Source organism: Adiantum capillus-veneris, chromosome 24 (genome assembly GCF_014529385.1).
Source record: "Adiantum capillus-veneris isolate H3 chromosome 24, ASM1452938v2, whole genome shotgun sequence".
Lineage (NCBI taxonomy): Eukaryota > Viridiplantae > Streptophyta > Polypodiopsida > Polypodiales > Pteridaceae > Adiantum > Adiantum capillus-veneris.
In genome coordinates, this window is record NC_140954.1 from 8,514,871 (window position 1) to 8,537,537 (window position 22,667).

The 22,667-nt window shown below is 45.8% G+C and overlaps 1 protein-coding gene across 3 annotated transcripts in view; it reads left to right on the forward strand.

Moving 5' to 3' along the window:
• The first annotated feature begins 478 nt into the window (after nt 1-478).
• ECA3 (endoplasmic reticulum-type calcium-transporting ATPase 3) overlaps nt 479-22,667 on the forward strand; it is a 215,251-nt gene continuing 193,062 nt past the window's right edge. For 2 of the 3 annotated variants that reach the window (XM_086497970.1, XM_086497971.1), the window contains exon 1: nt 479-627. In XM_086497970.1, the coding sequence (XP_086354096.1) occupies nt 602-627 (26 nt within the window). In that variant the 5' untranslated portion in view covers nt 479-601. The remainder of the gene's footprint in view (nt 628-22,667) is intronic. The other variant, XM_086497972.1, reaches the window with a different exon arrangement.

Here is a 22,667-nt window from a genome sequence, read left to right on the forward strand (position 1 = left end):
ACATGCGAGGGTAGAGAAGTGACTGTGCCAGAGTTGAGAATAGTGAGCAGCGTAGGCAAATTGGGTTAGAACTCTACCGTGCGCGGGGATGCGCCTTGAAGACGTTATTCTGTCAAAACATAGTGGGCAACGGAGGCAAAAGGGGGTAGAATGCTACTGTGTGATGCTATATAGGCTAGATGTAAGGGCGGATCCACACGGGAGAGGGCGGATTCACACGGGAGGGGGTGGAACCCGAGCCAACTATCGTCAGCAAACAAGGATCAAAAGGCTCAACTCTGCCGAAATCGGCAAAGCTAGAAAAAAAATTGGCTACCCCTGCCTCGTCTCGTTAAAGGTCTCCTTTGCATTGGCAGGAGTTGGCGTACCGACAAAACTGATGACGACTGGCAGGGGTTCTACCCCGCCGTGGGGACGCGCCCTAATTCATCCACCTAACCAAAGGCGTAAAACTTTGGAAGTTAGATGGAATATATAACGCCACTCGGGTTTCCAAAACAGGTTCATAAGTCCAGAAATTAGAGTACAAAAAGAAGACAGTTCTCCTGCACTGGCGCACTCACGACATCAGGCCTCACAGGCTCACTCAGCAACATGGAGGATGCCTACGCTCGATCCGTGCAAGAGGTTTGTCTATTGCTTAGCCTGCTATTGGGCAATTTTTCTTTTCCTTGTGGCGCTGCAGCGTATATCAAAAAGAGAGAGAGAGAGAGAGAGAGAGAGAGAGAGAGAGAGAGAGAGAGAGAGAGAGAGAGAGAGAGAGTGTGCTGAGAACTCTTCCACTGCAATTTGCAGCTTAGAAAATGCCAGCTATTTTTCTCCTTGTGTAATTTTGCTGTCCCGACTGAGCAATGTTGAGTCCTGTTTTGGAGTAGAATATGAATACAAGGGAAGATTGCGGATGGTAAAAGTAGAAAATGCTTAAAACAAATTGCCAATACCATGATTCCTGCTTCTCAATTTCTTAATCCCTGATTCTTTCCTAGTTAATGCTACAAAAGGATGCTCTAATATAAAGGGATAGACATCATAAGTCAGCAGAAATTGTGACATTGAACATGATGATTGAAGCATTCTCTATCTTCTCCTTGGAAGGCTCTCTCTTTGCCAGAGAGACTTGAATGAGAGGGGATGTCAGGTGCAGCGGAAGGGTTTAAGAATTTTAGCCCGGATTGAGTATTTCGTGTAGACACAAGGTTACTTTACTTCAATTGAGAGAACTGAACACAATAAAGAGAGAGGCAAAGAGAGATGAAGCCGTATGTCCGGTCCCAGCCACCCTCAAGGGCCCCCTTGCTTGCCAGAGTGTTGAACGCTGATGTACTGCAAAACGCTAGGGCTGAATGATGATGTAAAAACAATGGAATTGATTTTTTGTAAAAACGCTAGGCTGAATCTGATGCAAAAATGCTGGGTTGAACTGATGCAATCTGCAATCGGGAGGGTGTTGAGGTACTGTGTGCGTTTGATGTCCCTGTGGGCATTGGGTTCTGAAGATCCAAGTGGTGACCCTGGGAGTCACCTTTATACTGCAAAAAACCTTTATACTGCAAAAAGCTTGGGTCGGGCAATATGCCAGAAACCCCACGACTTACGATGTCACGTGCACATCTAACCCTATGTGCATGTGGACAAGCTATCTTAGGTCTAGAGTTCAGGTCAGCCTAGGAAATGTTCTGGCACCTTAGTGAGCGTGTGCGCAGGCTGTGCATGTCCCGGCACTTAGAGTAGTTGCTTATCCTCTGATTGCACACCCAGTACTACCCAACATATGCAAATTGTCCAAGTAGAAGGTTCAATTTTTGGCCAGTTTTTGTGACAGAGCATTTTACAGGCAATTTGGCATTTTTATTAATTTAAATTGCCAATTTCCAAGGTCGTGGGCTGTTGGGAAGACTGTCCGACCCAGCTTGCTGCAGCTATATAAGCAGACAGGGGGCGCCCATTTCTAGCAGAAGAGATAGAAGAAGTTTCGGCAACTTTTAGTGTTCTCTCCTCAGCAAGACCGGCAGAAGACACTCTAGTGTTTTTGGCCATCAGCAGTAGCCAACGTTTTGGAGCCCAGTTTCACTAGCGTTTTCTGCAACATATTCCCTAGCGTTTTCTCCACAGCAGATCAGCCCGGCATTTCCAGTTTCCAGGTCAAGCCTAGCTTTTTGTAGTTTCTGGCGCCAGATCAGCCAAGACCATTAGCGTTTTCAGATTTCAGCACTTAGAATTTGCAGATCTAGCCCCTAGCCTTGCAGATCTCACCTACTCGTAGCAGATCCTCGCCGTACCGTCGAGTAAACCATCATTTACAGTTTCGGCTCGCTGTTTTCAGATTTCAGCATTTGCGTTTTCAGCGCAGCGTTGTCGAGTCATCTTCATCACCATCCTTAGTTTTCAACCGTCCTCGTCGTCGTCATCATTGTCGTCGATATCGTTGGCAAGTCCATTGTACCAGATTTGTGCAATCTATAGCATAGACCTCTCTCGCCATAGAGAGAGGGGGGGTTCCTTGGAGGAGGGTTTGAGAACCGTCTGGTGTCGTATTCTTCTCTCTCTCTCTTTCTCTTAGTCTCAACACCTTCATTCACAGTAGCATTCACTTTGTTTGTGATAATTGCATTCTCTCTCTAAAGGAACAAAAGGCTCTCCCTTCCATAAGTAAAAGGAACCCTTGAGCACAGTTTGGAGCACTCATCTTGATCAATATGAACATTCACTTCTGTTGCACCTTACATTGGTATCAGAGCTTTGACAGTGTTTTGTATCACCCAAGGAAAGAACCACAAGAAATTTTTTGCTTGTTGTAGTCGCACGTAACCCAAGTCCACCTGGGCATGTCGATTCCTAATCGTGTTTTTGAAGAGTGACAGGTAACCCAAGAAAGAAGGGCTTGTCCAGCCTCCCCTTGTTCCTCTTTTCACTCATTGAGACCGGATCGTGCACTTAGCGGCTGGCCAATCAACGTGATGGGAAAAAGCAACTTTGGTGTGAGCGCAAGGTTGCCAAGGGGTGCGTCGACTGGGAAGAGTTGAGCTCGGGTAAGAGAAAAGCTTTCTCAAACACCGATTGCAAGCTCAAGAACCCAAGAACCTCATGAACCTCCGGAACTCAAGAACCTCAAGAACTCAAGAATGTCAAGAACCCAAGAACCTCAAGACCCCAAGTTCCTTGAGAACTTAAGTACCCAAGATCTCAGTGTATGGTCATTACCTGAAGCGAAATGGATACTTTGCGTGAAGGTGATGAGAGTGGAGTTGTGGACGAAGAAGTTTCCTCACCAAGAGGTTTTGTTTCCGATCCTCCCCCATCCCCATCTACGACACGGGTTTCACCAAATCCTATGGCGGCTTTGATCAAGTCGATGATGGGGACATGATGCTACAACAAGAGGCGCAACGCGCCTCCTTGGATTGCGACCATGATTTAAGAAAGGCAGCCTTGGAGCGTGAGCGTGAGCAAGCGCGCTTGGCGGCCGAAGAAAGAAAGGTGGCTATGGAGCTTGAACGTGAGCAAGCACGCGAAGCCCAACGCATAGCGGCTGAAGAAAGGCAAGCGGCCTTGGAATTAGAGCGTGAGGCGCAGAGAGACCAACGCATGCAAGAGTTGGTCCTACAGATACTCACCTCGAAATCCGAGCCGGTCAAAGATGTGGGCAGTTCCTCAGGTAGCACAAGCAGAGATGCGGACTCCAACAATTCAATCACCGAAAAGTTGACGTTCAGTAAGTGTCACAAACTGTTGACGTGTCAAAGCCTAAAGAATGGAGCCAACTGACACATGTAGGCCGAGGGGCCTAAACCCTAAGAAGAACAAGTAACAGAAGAAGAAGTCCTACCAACTTATGGGGACCCCGTTCGATGGGGCCCCAAGTGACATAAAGATTAAAATAAAGCAGGACCCGTAGCTGATGATGTGGCAGTTTTCGAAAATTGCACTGACATGATGACGTGGCAAGCTGTACGGATTTTCGCATTTTGCGTTGACTCTTGTACGGAATTTTGTGATTTACGCTGATAGCTTTTTGGCATTGCTTTTGGACTAGAAGCTTTTGAGTTTGAAGGCTTTTCATGTAAAACTGCTTTTGGGGCCCATGGCCTTTGATTATGAGGTTAGGGCTTATTCTCTGGCATGCTTCCTGGTGAAGGTGCAGAGTCTGGAGTACCGGCTTGTACCGAGTTGATGCAATATAAAGAAATACCGAAAGGGGCGCCAAGGTTTGGGGCCAATACTCTCTGGGGTGGAATTCCGCCACTCCGTGCCACGTGTCGTCTCTCTCTCTCTCTCAGTTCAATTGTTAATGAAGTGCTAAAAGTCTGTTCAGTCTGTTCTTTTCTATTGGCACGTGGTGCCCGTCTTGTGACAGTGGTATCAGAGCATGAGGCGTGTGCTTTTCTGAAAGCGTACCGGTCCCACAAAAGAGCAGATAGAGCAAACCAAAGACTTTTGGAATTTATTTGAGGTATCCTCGGTCTCCGACCCCGGACTTAGCCGTCTTCACCGCTCATGTCTTGCACCGCTCATGTCTTCACCGCTCATGTCTTGCAGGGCATAAGCCATAAAGATCACTGATAAGAGAAGGATCCAAGATTTGTTTCGAGCTGCTGTTTTTCTCAGAGGCAGTGCCATGCAGATGTTGATAGCTACCACGCAGCATACTCCAAGTACTTGGCAAGCTTTCAAGAAAATTTTGCCCGAAGTTATATGGTTTCTGACATCTTCCTTCGGAGTGCAACTTCTGATAGAGTGGAGTATTCTGAAATGCTTGCCATGGAAACCCTAGCAGATCATAACTTGAAATTTTTGTACATCTCTCAGCAGGTGCCTCTTGTTGATAACCTTGGAGGTTTAGTGCGATTGCTATCTTGGGACTACCATCGCCGCCAAAGAAACACTTTTTGTCCAAGAGCGGATGGACTATGCTGTGCTCAGCTACGACCTTATAGAATGAACCTAACCCTAATTTTTGGTGCAGGTTTCAGGATGGAAAGTCAGTTGATTTTTTGAGCTCGGCTGATGTCGAGATTGTTTTTAAGGTTTGAAATCTGTTTGAGAACTTGTTTGGTGATCCTGTGTGGAATTTGTTTGAAATGGATAGTATTTGTTTTGAACGTGTCTTGGTGCCGATTTGAAATGTTTGACTCTGGTTTTAATACTGGTTTCAATGATTGGTGATTTTACTCCCCGGTGGAGTAGTGAGAAATGTTGTTTTGCTATTGTTTGAACCTCCGAACGACGCATGCGGGATGTCTGGGGAGTGTTTGGTTGTATGCTTGTAAAATAATTGTTGTTGTGACTCCCGGCCCGGACCTGGATGGTTATGCGGGAGGAGTATTAATAAGTCTGAGCAGTGGTTACTCTCAACACCTCCAAACGACGCAGGCTACGGTCTGGGGGGTGTTTGGTTGTCAAAGGCCTCTATATTTCTCGGCCCGGACCTTTTTAGGTTATGCGGGAGGAGTGATGAAGGAGTCGTTGAATATCTCCCGGCCCGGACCTTGTTAGGTTATGTGGGAGGAGTGTTCATCAACGGCTTTATGTTTCTATGTCTTGTAACATGCATATGTGAGCATTTGTGTTGCATTGTGATGTGCCAACCATTGAATATTCCTAATTGGATGAGATTGCTTGGGTATGTAATTTTAGTGCATCAAGACACCCGTGGAAGATCAATACGGTCTGGGTGTGATGGCTAATTTTACTACGCCGGAATATCAAGACTTCCGATCTGGACAAAAGGAGAAGCTAACCCCTTGATCAAAAGAGCCAAAAGGAGAAGCTAACTCCTTAACAAAAAGAGCAAACTGAACGTCCCTCGGAAATTTTTAAGCTAACTTGAGTTGTTTTGCAGATATGCTGTAATCACAAACGATTACTCTCTTTCAAGAAGGGGAGATGTCACAATCTGTTGATGTGTCAAACCTTAAAGAATGGAGCCAACTGACACATGCCGGCCGAGGGGCCTAAACCCTAAGAAAAACAAGTACCAGAAGAAGAAGAAGTCCTACCAACTTATGGGGACCCTGTCCGATGGGGCCCCAAGTGACATAAAGATTAAAATAAAGCAGGACATGCAGCTGATGAAGTGGTAGTTTCGGAAAATTGCACTGACATGATGACGTGGCAAGCTATACGGATTTCCGCGTTTTGCGCTTACTCCTGTACGGAATTCCGTGATTTGCGTTGGCAGCTTTTTGGCATTGCTTTTGGACCCGAAGCTTTTGAGTTTGAAGGCTTTTCATGTAAAACTGCTTTTGGGACTCAAGGCCTTTAAATATGAGGTTAGGGCTCATTCTCTGGTATGCTTCCTGGCGAAGGTGCACAGTCTGGAGTATCGGCTTGTACTGAGTTGATGCAATATAAAGAAATACCGAAAGATGCGCCAAGGTTTGGGGCCAATACTCTCTGGGATGGAATTCCGCCACTCCGTGTCATGTGTCGTCTCTCTCTCTCTCTCAGTTTAATTGTCAATGAAGTGCTAAAAGTCTGTTCAGTCTGTTCTTTTCTATTGGCACGTGGTGTCCGTCTTGTGACAGTAAGTATGACGGTAAGATGAATGCTAATGTTATTCATTCTTGGTTGCATCAATTTAATGCTTACTTTGCGACAACTAAGAAAAGAGGAAATAGCAAAGTTTTGACGGCAGCTATGTATCTTGCCAGTGATGCCATTTATTGGTATCACGCATGGCAAGAGGCACAGTTTGCCGCGCACCTAGAGGAAGCCGAAGAAGGCGTGTTCCTTTCTTTCAATTGGGCAGACTTCCAAGACAAGCTCATGGCGCGGTTGATGCCACCTCAATACTTAGCGCGGTTGAAAGAAGATTGGCGCAATCTCAAGCAAAATGGTATGCCTGTCATGTCTTTCTCTAACCGTGTTTTGCAGCTCGGCACCCAATTACACAAATCGGATGATGAGCGCAAAGAGGCATTCCTTTTTGGGTTTGACGAGTATATCAAGTTTGATGTCGAAGTACTTGACCCTGTGGATCTCAACAAGGCGGTAGCGATTGCTCTCGCACAGGAGATGAAGCACAACAAAGGAAAGCCTAAAGAGAACAAGTCTTCCCACAGTACCTCTAAGACTCCTCAGAACCCACAGAACGGTAAGAATGGTAACTCTTACTAGCCCATCTTTCTCTAATCCTTCGGAAAAGAACTCTCAAAATGACTCTTAAAGGTAAAGCGAAAACACGTGCGAAACCTAAGCTAACCCCATATAAAAAAGCTGCAGAAGGAATTTTAGGAGGATATATAATGCGAGAAGAACAAGTTATATATGCTAAGGAAGGTCGATGTTATCAATGTCACGTCAAGAGTCACATAAAGATAGCTTGTCCTAAGACAGTACCACCTAAAGAACCCAAAGCATCGACAACTACCACAAGTACTTTAGTGAACCAATCTGATTCTCTATATTTTTGTGACACAACACATTGATGAGTCTCTCTTTAAATGTTATGGTCATGTGAAGGGTCAGCGTTTTGTCATATTGTTTGATTCAGGCAGTATGCATGATGTGATTGGTAACTCTCTTGTAGAGAGAGTCCGCCTGGAAGTGAGTCAGACAACTCTCGAGGTGTCGGGTTTCGCTCCCGGTATGGACACTCTCATTACGCAAGAGTGCCTTGATGTGTTATTCACTGTTCAACAAGCTTCCTTGCATAGAAAATTTGTCGTGTCTCCTCTCTCAGGATGTGATATGATTTTGGGCATTCGATGGTTTCGTGGACATAACTCTCTCATTGATTGGATAGACTATACGCTCACTCTAATTGCCAAAAGTGACTCTCCCATGATCAGTCGTGGTGAGGAGGGTCTGCATTCTTTACCTCTCATTTCTCATGTGCAGGCGAAGCGTGAATTATGAAGAGGAGCACAAGCGGCATTCATCTATGCCTCTCCAGCTACCCAAAGCATTAAGGCTCTAGACAGGTATTCAACCTTGTTTACCAAGTATGAGCACTCCTTTTTGCAGGATGATCTTCCACCCCGTCTCCGTCTCGAGCGGCCGGAGGACCATCGCAGCGAACTCACGGAGGGGGCACAGCTAGTGAGTAAGGCTCCCTACCGTTTGAACAACACTCAAGAAGAAGAATTAGAGCCGCAACTCACGGAGTTGGCCTCAGTCTGCAAATTTTTTATCTCAGCAATCCATCACTGAAGTGCACACTTAGTGGTGGCAGAAAGCCACCGAACCACCATCAAACCGGCAATCAAGAAACCTCCTCCTCCGAGGATGTTTACAGAACAAGAACCGCAAGAGGTGGTTCAGACCCAAATCAGTCAGCTTTTGGACGCGAACAATCAATCCAAAAAGCAAGTGAATAAGCGCAAGAAGGGGATCGACTACCCTGGTTATTTGGGCGGTCAATCTTCTTTTGCATCCGGAAGAAAGCAGAAGAAGCGTGTACGCTTTGAAGGACTACCCAGTTCTTCTTTTTCCTCTTCTTTTGACAGTTCTTCTAGCTAGCTCTTCAGGCTCGACTGAGGAGGACAAAAAGGGCAAAAAGCGAAGCAAAAAGCAAAGCTTTGGAAAGAGCAAAGAAACACAGATTCCGCCCAATTTCTGATAGCTCTACAAAGGAGTCATCCTTTGACAGTTCGGACTCCGATGACCATATGTTTTATGCAAAGACCTAATCTTGGAGAGCTCTGAGTAGTGCCCTCCAGAGAAGGCTATGTCAAACTGCTAGTGGATGAAGGCCAAAGCTCTCGGAGCATCTTGGAACCCAGAAAAGGATTCAAATTTTATCGAATGTACGCCTTCTTTGAATTGTTTTCCTTTCTTGCTTTTGTCTTCGAGGGCTGCATCTTTCCTCAAAGGAAATGCTCGAACATGGTGGTCCACTCTTCTTCTGAGGAAAGAAGCTACAGTCAAGTGGGCTAACTATATCGGAGAGGGGAAGTGTTTTGGCTGCGGGGAACAAGGACACATCTCCGCAAAGTGCCCCAAAAAGGCACATCAAGAACAGACTGAAGGCAAGCCAGAGAGTTCTAGAGCAGCAGAGGAACGTGGTAGAAAAGGAAAGATGAAAGCAAGACTGATACCAGATTGCATAGGTACTGACCTAAGCATGATTGATGAAAGTACAGAACTTTGCCGAGCTTGGGGCAAAGTGAAAGATCAAGAAGCCCTGATTTTCTTTGATGGAGGAGCCAAGGCCAACTTCATTTCATTTGAATTGTCGGCGCGGCTCGAGATTACACCCAATAGGATGGGACCACCAGCAGAGGCATTTCTAGTGGCACCCGGACGGGACATAGTCATTACACCTGTCATTGGCAAACTTCGGTTGCATTGTCAGGGGTATTTAGGGCACGAGGACTTCTACATCATGCCTTTGGAAGGTTGTGACGTCCTCCTAGGAATCCCTTGGTACCATAAGAACAACGCCGTGGTCGATTATCGGGCAAATAAAGCAACCTTGACAAATGAAAAGGGCCGAAAAATTGTACTTGATGTAAAACTGAAGGGCGAGTCCGTCCCTATTGTATTGGCTTCGGTCATTTCCAAATTAATGAAATCCAGTCGATCTACTTGAAAGAGTTAAATGATGAACAGAGAACGAACATGTCTAACCTTGACAAAGAACGCCAAGATTTTCTCCACACATGCTGATTGTTTCTCTGAGGGCCTGCCAAGCGAGTTGCCCCCATCTCGTCCCGAGGATTACACCATTGATCTGATTCCTGGAAGCACACCACTGAACCGGCCACCTTACCGTGTTAGCCGACCCTAGAATGAAGAGATCATGAACCAAGTGAAAGACCTCTTGGCAAAGGGTCTTATCCAGCCGAGTACTTCACCCTACTGCTCTCTGGTGTTGTTGGTATTAAAGAAAGACGGAACTTGGCGAATGTGCATTGATTATAGAGCTCTCAATAAGATCACTATCAAGAACAAATCTCCAATTCCAAGGATCGATGATATTCTTGACAGACTTTAGGGATCCTCTTGTTTCAGCAGGATTGATTTGAAAAGCGGATATCATCAGATCAGATTCGCTCCGGGAGATGTCTACAAGAGAGCCTTTCGAACAAACTTCGGTTTATATGAATTTTTGGTGATGCCTTTTGGCCTTACCAATGCTCTAGCGACTTTCAACCGAATGATGGATAGGATTTTCCAAGAGTATAGATCATTTGTCGGCACTTTCTCTGATGACATTATCGTCTTCTCCAAGGATGAAGCAGAACATAGACACCATCTGCTACTGGTCTTTCAGGCATTGCGGGATCACAAGTTAGTTATCAATGCCAAAAAGAGTAAATTTTTCTTGCCAGAGAAACTTTTTGGAACACATCGTCTCAGCAGCAAGACAGATGGACTCAACCAAGATTGACACTATGCGTGATTGGCCAGATTTGAAAAATGTTCATGAAGTTAGAAGCTTCTTGGGTTTGTGTTCTTACTACCGATGGTTTATTCGAAAGTTTGCAGAGGTAGCTTCCCCTTTGCACATTCTGACACAGAAAGAAGTCCCTTTCTCGTGGGGACCCACACAGGTGACTGCCTTTCAGACACTGAAAGAGAAATTGACTACTGGACAAGTATTGACTTTGCCGGACATACAAAAGTCATTTGAAGTATATTGTAATGCTTGTGGTCGTAGTTTGGGAGCGGTCTTAATGCAAGAAGGCCATGTGATTGCCTATGAAAGCCGATTGTTTTCAAGGCCAAAATTGACAGCACAGATTTATGAGAGAGCTTTTGGCAGTGATCCATGCTCTTACTTAGTGGCGACATCACCTACTTGGAGCCGACTTCACGGTCTTCATTGATCATCAGAGTTTACGCTACTTCTTGTCATAGAAGCAGCTTTCGGAAAAGCAGATGCGGTGGGCTAACATCTTGTCGCAGTTTCACTTCCAAATCGTCCACGTTCAGGGACATAAAAACTTGGTGGCAGATGCTTTGTCTCGGAAGCCGTTAGTCTTGGCTATTTCCGCGATTCATCATATAAGCTTTGAGGACATGGTTGATCAGTACGCCACAAATCCGGATTTTTCCGATGTATTCACTCGAATACAGAATGGGGAGGTAGTAGCGGGATATTCCATTGGAGTGGCTACTTGATGACGAAAGTGATGTTGTGCATCACACTGTCGTTTAGGGAAGATTATGATTGAGTGCCATTCTCCACCTTTTACGGGTCACCGCGGCATCGACACCACCTTGAGAGGTGTGGAGCGTTACTTCTTTTGGCCGAGACTCAAGAAAGATGTGGACGACTTTGTACGTAGTTGTTTAGTATGCCGGAAGGTGTCACAAGACGGGCACCACGTGCCAATAGAAAAGAACAAACTGAAAAGACTTTTAGCACTTCAATAACAACTGAACTGAGAGAGAGACGACACGCGACACGAAGTGGCGGAATTCTATCCCAGAGAGTATTGGCCCCAAACCTTCGCGCCCCTTTCGGTATTTCTTTATATTGCATCAACAACTTAGTACAAGCCGGTATTCCAGACTCTGCACCTTCTCCGGGAAGCATGCGAGAGAATGAGCCCATGGCCTCATATTTAAAGGCCCTAGGCCCCAAAAGCAGTTTACAATGAAAAGCCTTCAAACTCAAACGCATCTGGTCCAAAAGCAATGCCCAAAAACTGCCTGCGTAAATCAAGGAAATCCGTACAGCTGCCACGTCAGCAGTCAGCGCAAAACGCGGAAATCCGTACAGCCTGCCACGTCAACACTGTCAGTGCGATTTCCGGAAATTGCACGTACGGCTGCCATGTCATCAGTTTTTGTGTCACAAGACGGGCATCACATGCCAATAGAAAAGAACAGACTGAACAAACTTTTAGCACTGCTATTACAACTGAATTGAAAGAGAGAGATGACACGCAACACGAAGTGGCGGAATTCCACCCCAGAGAGATTGGCCCCAAACCTCGGCGCCCCTTTCGGTATTTCTTTATATTGCATCAACACAGTACAAGCCGGTACTCCAGACCATGCACCTTCTCTAGGAAGCATGCCAGAGAATGAGCCCTAACGTCATATTTAAAGGCCCTTGGCCTGAAAAGCAGTTACAGTGAAAAGCCTTCAAAACTCAAAAGCTTCTGGTCCAAAAAGCAAAGCCAAAAGCTGCCAACGTAAATCATGGAAATCTGTACACCCTGCCATGTCATCAGCCAGCGCAAAACGCGGAAATCGATATAGCCTACCACGTCATCATGTCAGTGCAATTTTTGAAAATCTGCCACGTCATCAGTTTGTGTGTGTGTGTGCAGGTCCTGCTTTATTTTAATCCTTATCACTTGGGGCCCCATCGGACGGGGCCCCCATAAGTTGGGAGGACTTCTTCTGTTACTTGTTCTTCTTAGGGTTTAGGCCCCTCGGCCAGCATTTGGAAGTTGGCTGCATTCTTTAGGCTTTGACACGTCAAAAGTTTGTTACATTTTGGCGCAAGTCTTTCTTTGTGTGTGTGTGGGCCCTGTTTTACTTTAATCCTTTATGTCACCTGGGGCCCCATCGGACGGGGTCCCCATAAGTTGGTAGGACTTCTTCTATTACTTGTTCTTCCTAGGGTTTAGGCCCCTCGGCCGGCATTTGTAAGTTGGCTCCATTCTTCAGCGCTTTGACACGTCAACAATTTGTGACAGAAGGTCAAGTTTGACAGGCATAAGGTACAGGGATTGTTACAGCCTTTACCCATGCCTACCCGTCCCTTGGAAAGTATTGCAATGGATTTCATTTTTGATCTCCCGAAGACATAGAGTGGGCATGATGGCATTTGGACCGTCATGGACAGATTTAGCAAGCAAGCTCACTTCATTCCAGTTAAGAAAATAGTCAAGCCGGATCATTTAGCGAGTCTACTCATTGCACAGATTTTCAGATTACATGGCATGCCTGTGACAATAGTCTCCGATGGAGATCCCCGATTCACGAGTTTGTTCTGGAGGGCTATTTGGGAGAACATTGGCACACGGTTGCAGTTCTCATCATCATTCCACCCGCAGACAGATGGGCAATCTGAGATTGCAAATTTAATCGTTCTGGATTTATTGAAGTCTTACATTTCTGATCAGAAGACTCAATGGGAATTGTTTTTGCCCTTGTTGGAATTTGCCTACAATAACACGATTCATTCTTCGACGAGGAAGGCACCATTTGAGATCATTGAAGGTGCTTCGAAGGTTCCACCCTTTCTAAGCACTAAAGATAAGATTTTGAAGCCGACCAATACACGAGGGACTTGGACACTACATTTGCCAATGTCCAAGAGGCTTTAGCGAACTCTCAGGAACGACACAAGAAGGCAGTAGATTGACATCGGCGAGATTTGAAATTAAAGGAAGACGATTCGGTGCTCTTTACGTTTTGAGAAGGCACGCCTAAGAAAGAAAAAGGGAAAGGAGTGGCTTTTTCCAAAGCTTAGCATGAGGTATTATGGCCCTTTCCAGATAAAAGAAAATGATGTCTACTTTAGACTCAAGCTGCCCGATACTTGGAAGATTCACAATGCATTTCATGTGAGTCTATTGAAGCCTTTTAAAGGTGATGTGCCCGATGACGAGGAGCGTGATGAGCAACCCGAAGTGGAGGAAAGCGAGGAGATACTCGTTCTAGAACAGATTTTGGCACACAAGGACAGAAAGATAAAAGGTAAAGCGATTAGGCAGTTCTTGGTTAAATTCAAGAACTATCCTGCATTGGATGCGAAGTGGATGGAGGAGGAGGACCTAGCAGATACTCCTCAGATTTTGGAACTTTACCTTGAAGCATTCGGTTTAGCATAGTCTACTCCGATAGAACCCCGACTTCAGCGAGGGTGAATCTAGTGCAGCGGGTTTGCACAAGAGGGGAGTCACTCCGCTCCTTTGTCAATGGATTACCCCAATTTTTGAATAAGTCTCATTGATGTCCCCTTTGGGTCTCATAAATCTCTATACAGACATGATTGCAATAAGAATTAGTTAATCGGGCATCTGTAAGGTCCTGAATGGATTTAGATGCGATTACAAAATACGTTGCCGATGGTCATGGTCTGAGATTTGGAATGAATTTGTATGTGATGTCCTGTGATGTCAAGTGATTTCCTGTGATGTCCTTTGATGTGACTGTCGCTTCTACAAGTGCTAGATGTGTCGTGTCTAGTGCGTCAGTACTAATAGTCAGTGTCTAACTAAGACAGTTTATGGCCTCTATCTGTTTTGCAGGCGTAATCGAGGACGATTACAATTCTTTCAAGAGGGGGGTATGTCACAAACTGGTGACGTGGCAGGCCCCCGGACACACACATTCCGAGATATGCGTCGACAGGTTGACATGGCAGGTGTACGGAATCCAGTGAAATCGCTGACTGCTGACGTCAATGGATTCGCAAAACGCTTGATATGTTGACGTGGCTACAGCGTACGGAATTTCGCGATTTCTGTTGACAACTCAATAAAAACCTATAATCTGAGAACCATGCTTTCACAATCACAACCCAAGCGTCTCTGGATGTAGTCTCATGCATAAATGCAATGCTAAACTGTGCACAAGAGATGAGACAAGCACTCAAATGAAGATGGGTTCTAAGTAAGTTTTGAGGAAATGCTGTTGCTTTCTGAAAAAGGGAGTTGCTTTTCGGGAAAGTAGATGCTTTTAGTAAAGGAGTCCATGTCTATCTTTGTTCGAAATACCTCTTTGTCAAAGGTGGCAGCGGAAGATGCAATGAAGACAAGAATTGGCTCGTGATCCGGTGGACACCTCGACTCGGATCTAGAACACCTACAAACACAAACACATGAAGAAGGCACCTTTGGAGAAGAGAGATCACTGAGGTAGAAAGAGACGGGACATCTAAGAATGAGAGAAAGAGAAAGATATGGGAAAGGCTCTCCATGCTGATAACAAGATGCTCATACAAGTGACCAAAGGTGGTCCGGCATAGAACTGACATGCCAACTGGATAGTCTACTCACATCTGCGACTGCTAGTGACATTGCCAACTGCTTGTGCACAAGAGACCACTGACATGGTCTCCACGTGGGCTGAAAAACCCAACACAGATTCACCTCTTGGCACCAACCCAGATCTGGAGAGAGGACCCGCAACCCTCAAGGCTGGCCATTGCACGGCTGCTGTCTAGATGGCTGACTATCTCTGCTCTCCTAGGCCTGCATCTCGTAGAGAAGCTGCCCTCTGTATGGGCCAGAAAACGCCAGGGCTGCCAACCAAAACGCTGGCTGCCGGCTGCCCAGAAAAAACGCTGAGGAGAGGCCTGGCCAAAACGCTGGGCTGCCCCACTCTTGTCCTCTGGCAATGGGCAAAGGGGCTGTCCCCTAGGGCCCCTAACGGAGGGTGCCCCCTGACTGGGGCTGATCTGTACTGCCTAAGAAGGTGACCCCCTCCCATGCCTATATAGGCTAGAAGGCTGGTTACTCGACCCACATACTCAGCCCCACAAACCTACAATAAATCTTATAAATAGGGAAAATAGAGGGCTCTGGGAGGGCACTGGAATCCAAGGGTGGGAAGAACCCCATGGAAAAAGGAGCCTATATGGCTATGGAACTGAGCCAAAACCCTGAGCTAAACATGGCTAAGCCCAACCCGACATGAGATACCTACCTCACATTGGCCGTTCACAGCCACAAAACAGTCCTCACTCCCTAGCACCTGTCACAAACTGATGATGTGGCATCACCCGGCGGACAATCCCTGCTGACGTGGACAGAACTGTACGGACAGGTTGTACAGATTACTGACGTGGCACATGTACGTACAGGCTGACATGGCTCTGTATGGACACCCACTTTTTGCGTTGGCTTGGTGACGTGGCAACTGTACGGAAATTCCGCAAATTGCGCTGTAGCTTTTTGTTGGCAGATTTTGAGTCAAAAGCTTTTGTGGGACTCTATTACTTTTGAGTTCAACGCTTTTGGGGCTCTGCTTTTAGCACCCCTTGTAATGTTTATAGGTGACCCAAAGGGGCTCACTTCTTATAGCATTTGGATGTAGAGTCTGAGAGCGAGCACCCGCGGGAAGTTGTACTTTGCTCAAAGATTAATATAAAAGAAATACCAAAAGGGGCGCCAGTCTTTGGGGCCGCTCTCTCTTGGCATGGAACTACATCGGGCTGTGTCGACTCTTGAAATTGTGGAGTGTTTTGAAGTGAATCTCTGTTGTGTCACGACAAAATCTAGACTTGGGGGTGTCCAAGTTTGTTACTGTGGTATCGAAGCACGACCGATTTAACCTGAAATCCAATCCCTTTTCTCGCGACACCTATGGATTCCGAAAAGAATGAATCGACCTCTTCTGCAACCGTTGAGGCGGGAGGAGGCAATACGACGGATTCAAGCGATTTAGCAGAAGATGAGTATGGGCCACCTCGGCCTACACAGTATGAACTTTTGGAGATGCAACGTCGACAGCAGGTTGACGAGTGCACAAAGCAGATGCTTCAGTTCACTAAAGATTAATTTGCAAATTTTTTGACCCAGCAGTCGATGGCTGAAGTGCATACTTAGTGGCTGAAAGCCACCGAACCACCAATCAAACCGGCAATCAAGAAACCTCCTACTCGGAGGATGTTTACTGAAGGAGAACTTCAAGAGGTGGCCCAAACCCAGATCAATCAGCTTTTGGACACGAAGAAGCCATCGAAGAAGCAATTGTCGAGGCGCAAGAAGGGGACTGACTACCCCGGTTACCTAGGCCGTCAATCTTCTTTTGCATCTGCAAGAAAGCAGAAGAAGCTTGTGCATTTTGAAGGACTACCCAGGTCTTATTCTGATAGTTCTTCTAGCGCTGTCTCTTCCGACTCGAGTGAGGAGGATAGAAAGGGCAAGAGGCGAAGCAAAAAGCAAAGCTTTGGAAAGAACAAGAAAAAGGCAAAGACGATTAGATTCCGACCATTTTCTGATAGTTTTACGGAGGAGTCATGCTCTGACAGTTTGGACTTCGACAATCCCATGTTTTATGCGAAGAAGAAACACTTTTACAGAGCCAACTAGTATGATTTCCTCGAAGATAAGAGCAAGAAGACAAAGGAATTTAAAGAGGGTGGGCAGTCAATAAAATTTGAATCCTTTTCTGGATTTCGGGATGCTTCAAGGGCTTTGGCCTTCATTCAGCAGTTTGACATAGCCTTCTCTGGAGGGCATTACTCAGAGCACTCCAAGATCAGGAGGGCTGCATTGTTTTTAAAGGGAAATGCTCGAACATGGTGGTCCACTCTTCTTCTGAGGAAAGAAACCCCGATCAAGTGGTCGAAGTTCAAACGGCTCTTTATTTCTTCTTGGTTGACTCAGGAGTACGAATGAGATGACCAAGGGTGATTCTTTGGACGCATATTGCGAGAGGTTTTGGGATTCTTTTCTACCGACCTCTTCGTTTAAGAAAAGACCTTTATAGAACAGATTGAGCGGTTTTGCTACGGACTCCCTACAGAGATTCGAGATTACTGCCTTGAACAAAAGTCTGAGTCTATACAACAACTAATGGGACATGCGAAACGGGGATTCTTGATACATTCAGGGAATTTGACCTACCCACTGATGAAATTTTGACTCAAAGGACGAGACAGACCTTGACCAATGAAAATAGAAAGAAAAAGAATCCCCAAGAAAAGAAAGATACACGACCACGATTGACTTTTAGAGAGAGAAAGAACTATCTCAAAGAGAGGAAGTGTTTCGGCTGCGGGGAACAAGGGCACATCTCCACGAAGTGCCCCAAAAAGGCACAACGAGGACAAACTGAAGACATGTCAGAGAGTTCCAGAGTAGCGGAGGAACGTGGCAGAAAAGGCACGATGAAAGCAGGACTCGTACCGGATTGCATGGGACCGACCCAAGCCAGATGGATGAAAGTACAAAACTTTGCCGCGCATGGGGCAAAGTGAAAGATCAGGAAGCCCTTATTTTTTTTGATGGAGGAGCCAAGGCCAACTTCATTTCACCTGAATTGGCGGCGCGGCTCGAGATTACGCCCGATAGGATGGGGCCACCGGCGAAGGCAGTTCTAGCGACACCCGGACGGGATGTAGCCATTACGCCTAGGAATCCCTTGGTACCATAAGAACAACCCCGTTATCGACTATTGGGCCAAGAGAGTGACTTTGACAAATGAGAAGGGCAGAAAAATTGTACTAGATGTAAAATTGAAGGGCAAGTCCGTCCCTATTGTATCGGCTTCGGCCATTTCAAAATTAATGAAATCCAGTCCTTTTGTTTACTCGTTCTATCGAAAGAATTGAATGATGAACAATGAGCGAACATGTCTGAACTAAACAAAGAAAGACAAGAATTTTTGCACACACATGCTGATTGTTTCTCAGAAGGCGAGCTACCCCCATCTCGTCCTGAGGACCATACTATTGATTCGATTCTTGGAACCACACCACCGAACCGGCCACCTTACCGTGTTAGTCGAGCCCAAAATTAAGAAATCATGAACCAAGTGAAAGACCTTCTTGAAAAGGGTCTCATCCATCCGGGTACTTCACCCTACTGTTCTTCGGTTTTACTGGTACTAAAGAAAGACGGATTTGGGAGGATGTGCATTGTCTATAGAGCTCTCAATAAGATCACCATCAAGAGCATATTTCCGATTCCAAGGATCGATGATATTCTTGACACACTTCAGGGATCTTTTTGTCTCAGCAGGATTGATTTGAAAAGCGGATATCATCAGATCAGAATCGCTTCGAGAGATATCTACAAGACAATATACAAATTTTTGGTGATGCCTTTTGGACTTACCAATGCTCCAACGACTTTCAACCGAATGATGGATAGGATTTTTCGAGGGCATCGATCTTTTGTGGGCACTTTCTTTGATGATATTATAGTTTTCTCCAGTGATGAAGTAGAGCATCGACACCATCTGCTACAGGTCTTTCAAGCATTACGTGATCACAGATTGGTTATCAATGCCAAAAAGAGCGAGTTTTTCTTGCCGAAGATACCCTTCTTGGGACACATCATCTCAGCAACAGGAGTACAGATGGACCCGGCCAAAATTGAGACTATTCGTGGTTGGCGAGACTTGAAGAATGTTCATGAAGCTAGAAGCGTTTTGGGCTTGTGTTCTTACTATTGGCGGTTCATTCGGAAGTTTGCAGAGGTAGCTTCCCCTTTGCACTTATTGACTCAGAAAGGAGTCCCTTTCTCGTAGGGATTGACAGAGGTGATTGCCTTTCAGACACTTAAGGAAAAACTGACTACTGGACAGTGTTGGCTTTGTCAGACTTTCAAAAGCATTCGAAGTTTATTGTGATGCTTGTGGTCGTAGTCTGGGAGCGATCTTGATGCAAGAAGGCCATGTGATTGCTTATGAAAGCAGAACGTTTTCAAGGCCAGAATTGGTAGCACAGATTTATGAGAAAGAGCTATTGGCACTTGTCACAGTTTCACTTCCAGATTGTCCATGTTCAGGGACATAAAAACTTAGTGGCAGATGCATTGTCTCGGAAGCCCCTTGTCTTGGCTATTTCCGTGATCGATCATAGAAGCTTCGAGGATATGGTTGATCAGTACGCCACCGATCCGGATTTTTCCGATGTGTTTACTCGGATACAAAATGGGGAGATAGTGCCAGGGTATTCCCTACAAGATGGCTACATTGATGAAGAAAACAATGTTGTGTGTTACATAGCCGTTGTGTTACAATGTTGTTACATAGCCGTTGCGGGAAAAGGTTTTGACTGAGTGCCATTGTCCACCTTTTACGGGTCACCGCGGCATTGATACCACCCCTTGAAAGGTGTGGAGCGTTATTTCTTTTGGCCGAGACTCAAGAAGGATGTGGACGACTTTGTTTGCAGTTGTTTAGTATGCCAGAAGGTCAAGTTTGACATGCATAAGACACAAGGATTACGCAGCCTTTACCATCCCCACCCGCCCTTGGGAAAGTATTGCAATGGATTTTATCTTTGATCTCCCGAAGGCATAGAGTGGGCACGATGGCATTTGGACTGTCATTGACAGATTTAGCAAGCAAGCTCACTTCATTCCAGTGAAGAAAACAGTCAAGCTGGACCATTTAGAGAGACTGTTCATTGCATAGATATTTCGACTACATGGCATGCCTGAGACAATAGTTTCCGACAGAGATCCTTGATTCACGAGTTTGTTTTGGAGGGCTATTTGGGAGAACATTGGCATGCGGTTGCAGTTCTCGCCATCATTCCACCCGCAGACAGATGGGCAATCTGAGATTGCAAATTTAGTTGTTTTGGATTTATTGAAGTCTTACATCTCTGATCTCATTGCAACAAGAAGGGACATGCACCCAACTGATGTTTCTTCAAAGATAATGCAAAGAATCCAAAGAATCCTAGAGATTCCAAAGGCAAAGCACTTGTCATGGAAGAAGAAGAAGAAGAAGAAGAAGAAGGGGATGTCAATACTGTTTACTACGAGGGTATATTGTCACAAGACGAGCACCACGTGCCAATAGAAAAGAACAGATTGAACAGACTTTTAGCACTTCAATAACAACTGAACTAAGGGAGAGAGAGACGACACGCGACACGGAGTGGCGGAATTCCACCCCAGAGAGCATTGGCCCCAAACCTTGGCGCCCCTTTCGGTATTTCTTTATATTTGCATCAACTCAGTACAAGCCGGTACTCCAGACTCAGCACCTTCTCTAGGAAGCATGCCAGAGAATGAGCCCTTAGCACATATTTAAAGGCCCTTGGCCTATGAAAAGCAGTTTACATGAAAAGCCTTCAAACTCAAAAGCTTCTGGTTCCAATAGCAATGCCAAAAAGCTGTCAGCGTAAATAACGGAATTCCGTACAACTGCCACTTCAGCAGTCAACGCAAAACGCGGAAATCCATACAGCGTGCCACGTCAGCACTGTTTGTGTAATTTTCGGAAATCTGCCACGTCATCAGTTCCACGTGTGTGTGTGTGTGCGGGTCCAACTTTATTCTAATCCTTTATGTCACTTGGGGCCCCATCGGACGGGGTCCCCATAAGTTGGTAGGACTTCTTCTTCTGTTACTTGTTCTTCTTAGGGTTTAGGCCCCTCGGCCGACATCTGCAAGTTGGCTTCGTTCTTCAGGGCTTTGACACGTCAGCAGTTTGTGACATCTCCCCTTCTTGAAAGAGAGTAATCGTCCGCGATTACAACATATTTGCAAAACAACTCAAGTTAGCTTAAAAATTTCCGAGGGTCATTCCGAGGGACAATCAATTTGCTCTTTTTGTTAAGGAGTTAGCTTCTCCTTTCGGCTCTTTTGATCAAGGAGTTGGCTTCTCCTTTCATCCAGATCGGAACTCTTGATATTCCGGCGTAGTAAAATTAGCCATCACACCCAGACCGTACTGATCTTCCACGGGTGTCTTGATGCACTAAAATTACATACCCGGGCTATCTCATCCAATTAGGAATATTCAGTGGTTGCCACATCACAAAGCAACACAAATGCTCACGTATGCATGTTACAAGACTTTGAAACATAAAGTCGCCGATGAATACTCCTCCCGCATAACCTAACAAGGTCAAGGCCGGGAGATATTCAACAACTCCCTCATCACTCCTCCCGCATAACCTAAAAAGGTCCTGGCCGGGAGATATAGAGGCCTTTTACAACCAAACGCCCCCAGATCGCAGCCTGCGTCGTTTGGAGGTGCTGAGAGTAACCATTGCTCAGACTTCTTAATACTCCTCCCGCATAACCATCCTGGTTCGGGCCGGGAGTCACAACAACAATTATTTTACAAGCATACAACCAAACGCTCCCCAGGCATCGGCCTGCGTCGTTCGGAGGTTTTCTAGCATACAACGGAACGCTCCCCAGACATCGGCCTGCGTCGTCCTGAGGTTCAAACAATACCAAAACAGTATTTCTCACTTCTCCACCCGGAAGTAAAGCCAGTATTAAAAACATTTCAAATCGGCACCAAAACAGGTTCAAAACAAATACCATCCATTTCAAACAAATTCCAACAGGATCACCAAATAAGTTCTCAAACAGATTTCAAACTTAAAAAGAAATCTCGACATCAGTCGAGCTCGAAAAGTCGACCGACTTTCCATCCTGAAACCTGCATCAAAAATTAGGGTTAGGTTCATTCCATAAGGTCGTAGCCGAGCACAGCATGGTCCATCAGCTCTTGGATAGATAGTGTTTTCTTTGGCGGCGATGGTAGTCCCAAGTTAGCAATCGCACTGGACCTCCAAGGTCACCTGCTCGTGAAGAGACATCTACTGAGAGATGTCGAGAAATCTCAAGTTATAATCTGCTAAGGTTTCCATGGCAAGCATTTCAGGATACCCCACTCTGCCAGAAGTTGCACTTCGAAGGAAGATGTCAGAAACCATACAACTTTGGGCAAATTTTTTCTTGAAAGCTTGCCAAGTCCTTGGAAGTGTGCGGCTTGGTAGCTATAGACATCAACATCTGCATGGCACTGCTTTCGAGAAAAACAGTGACTTGAAACAAATCTTGGATCCTTCTCTTGCAAGTGATCTTTTTGGCTTATGCCCTGTAAGACATGAGCGGTGAAGACGGGAGCGCGCCCGATGCGCGATGTATGAAGGGTGGGAGTGGCTAACAAGTCCGGACTCAAGCCTCGAAGATACTTCAAATAAAATTCGAGTAGCTCTGTCTGCTCTTTGGTGGGACCGGTATGCTTTTAGAAAAGCACATGTTTGATGTGGACGATTTTGTACGTAGTTGTTTAGTATGCCGGAAGGTGTCACAAAACGGGCACCCCAT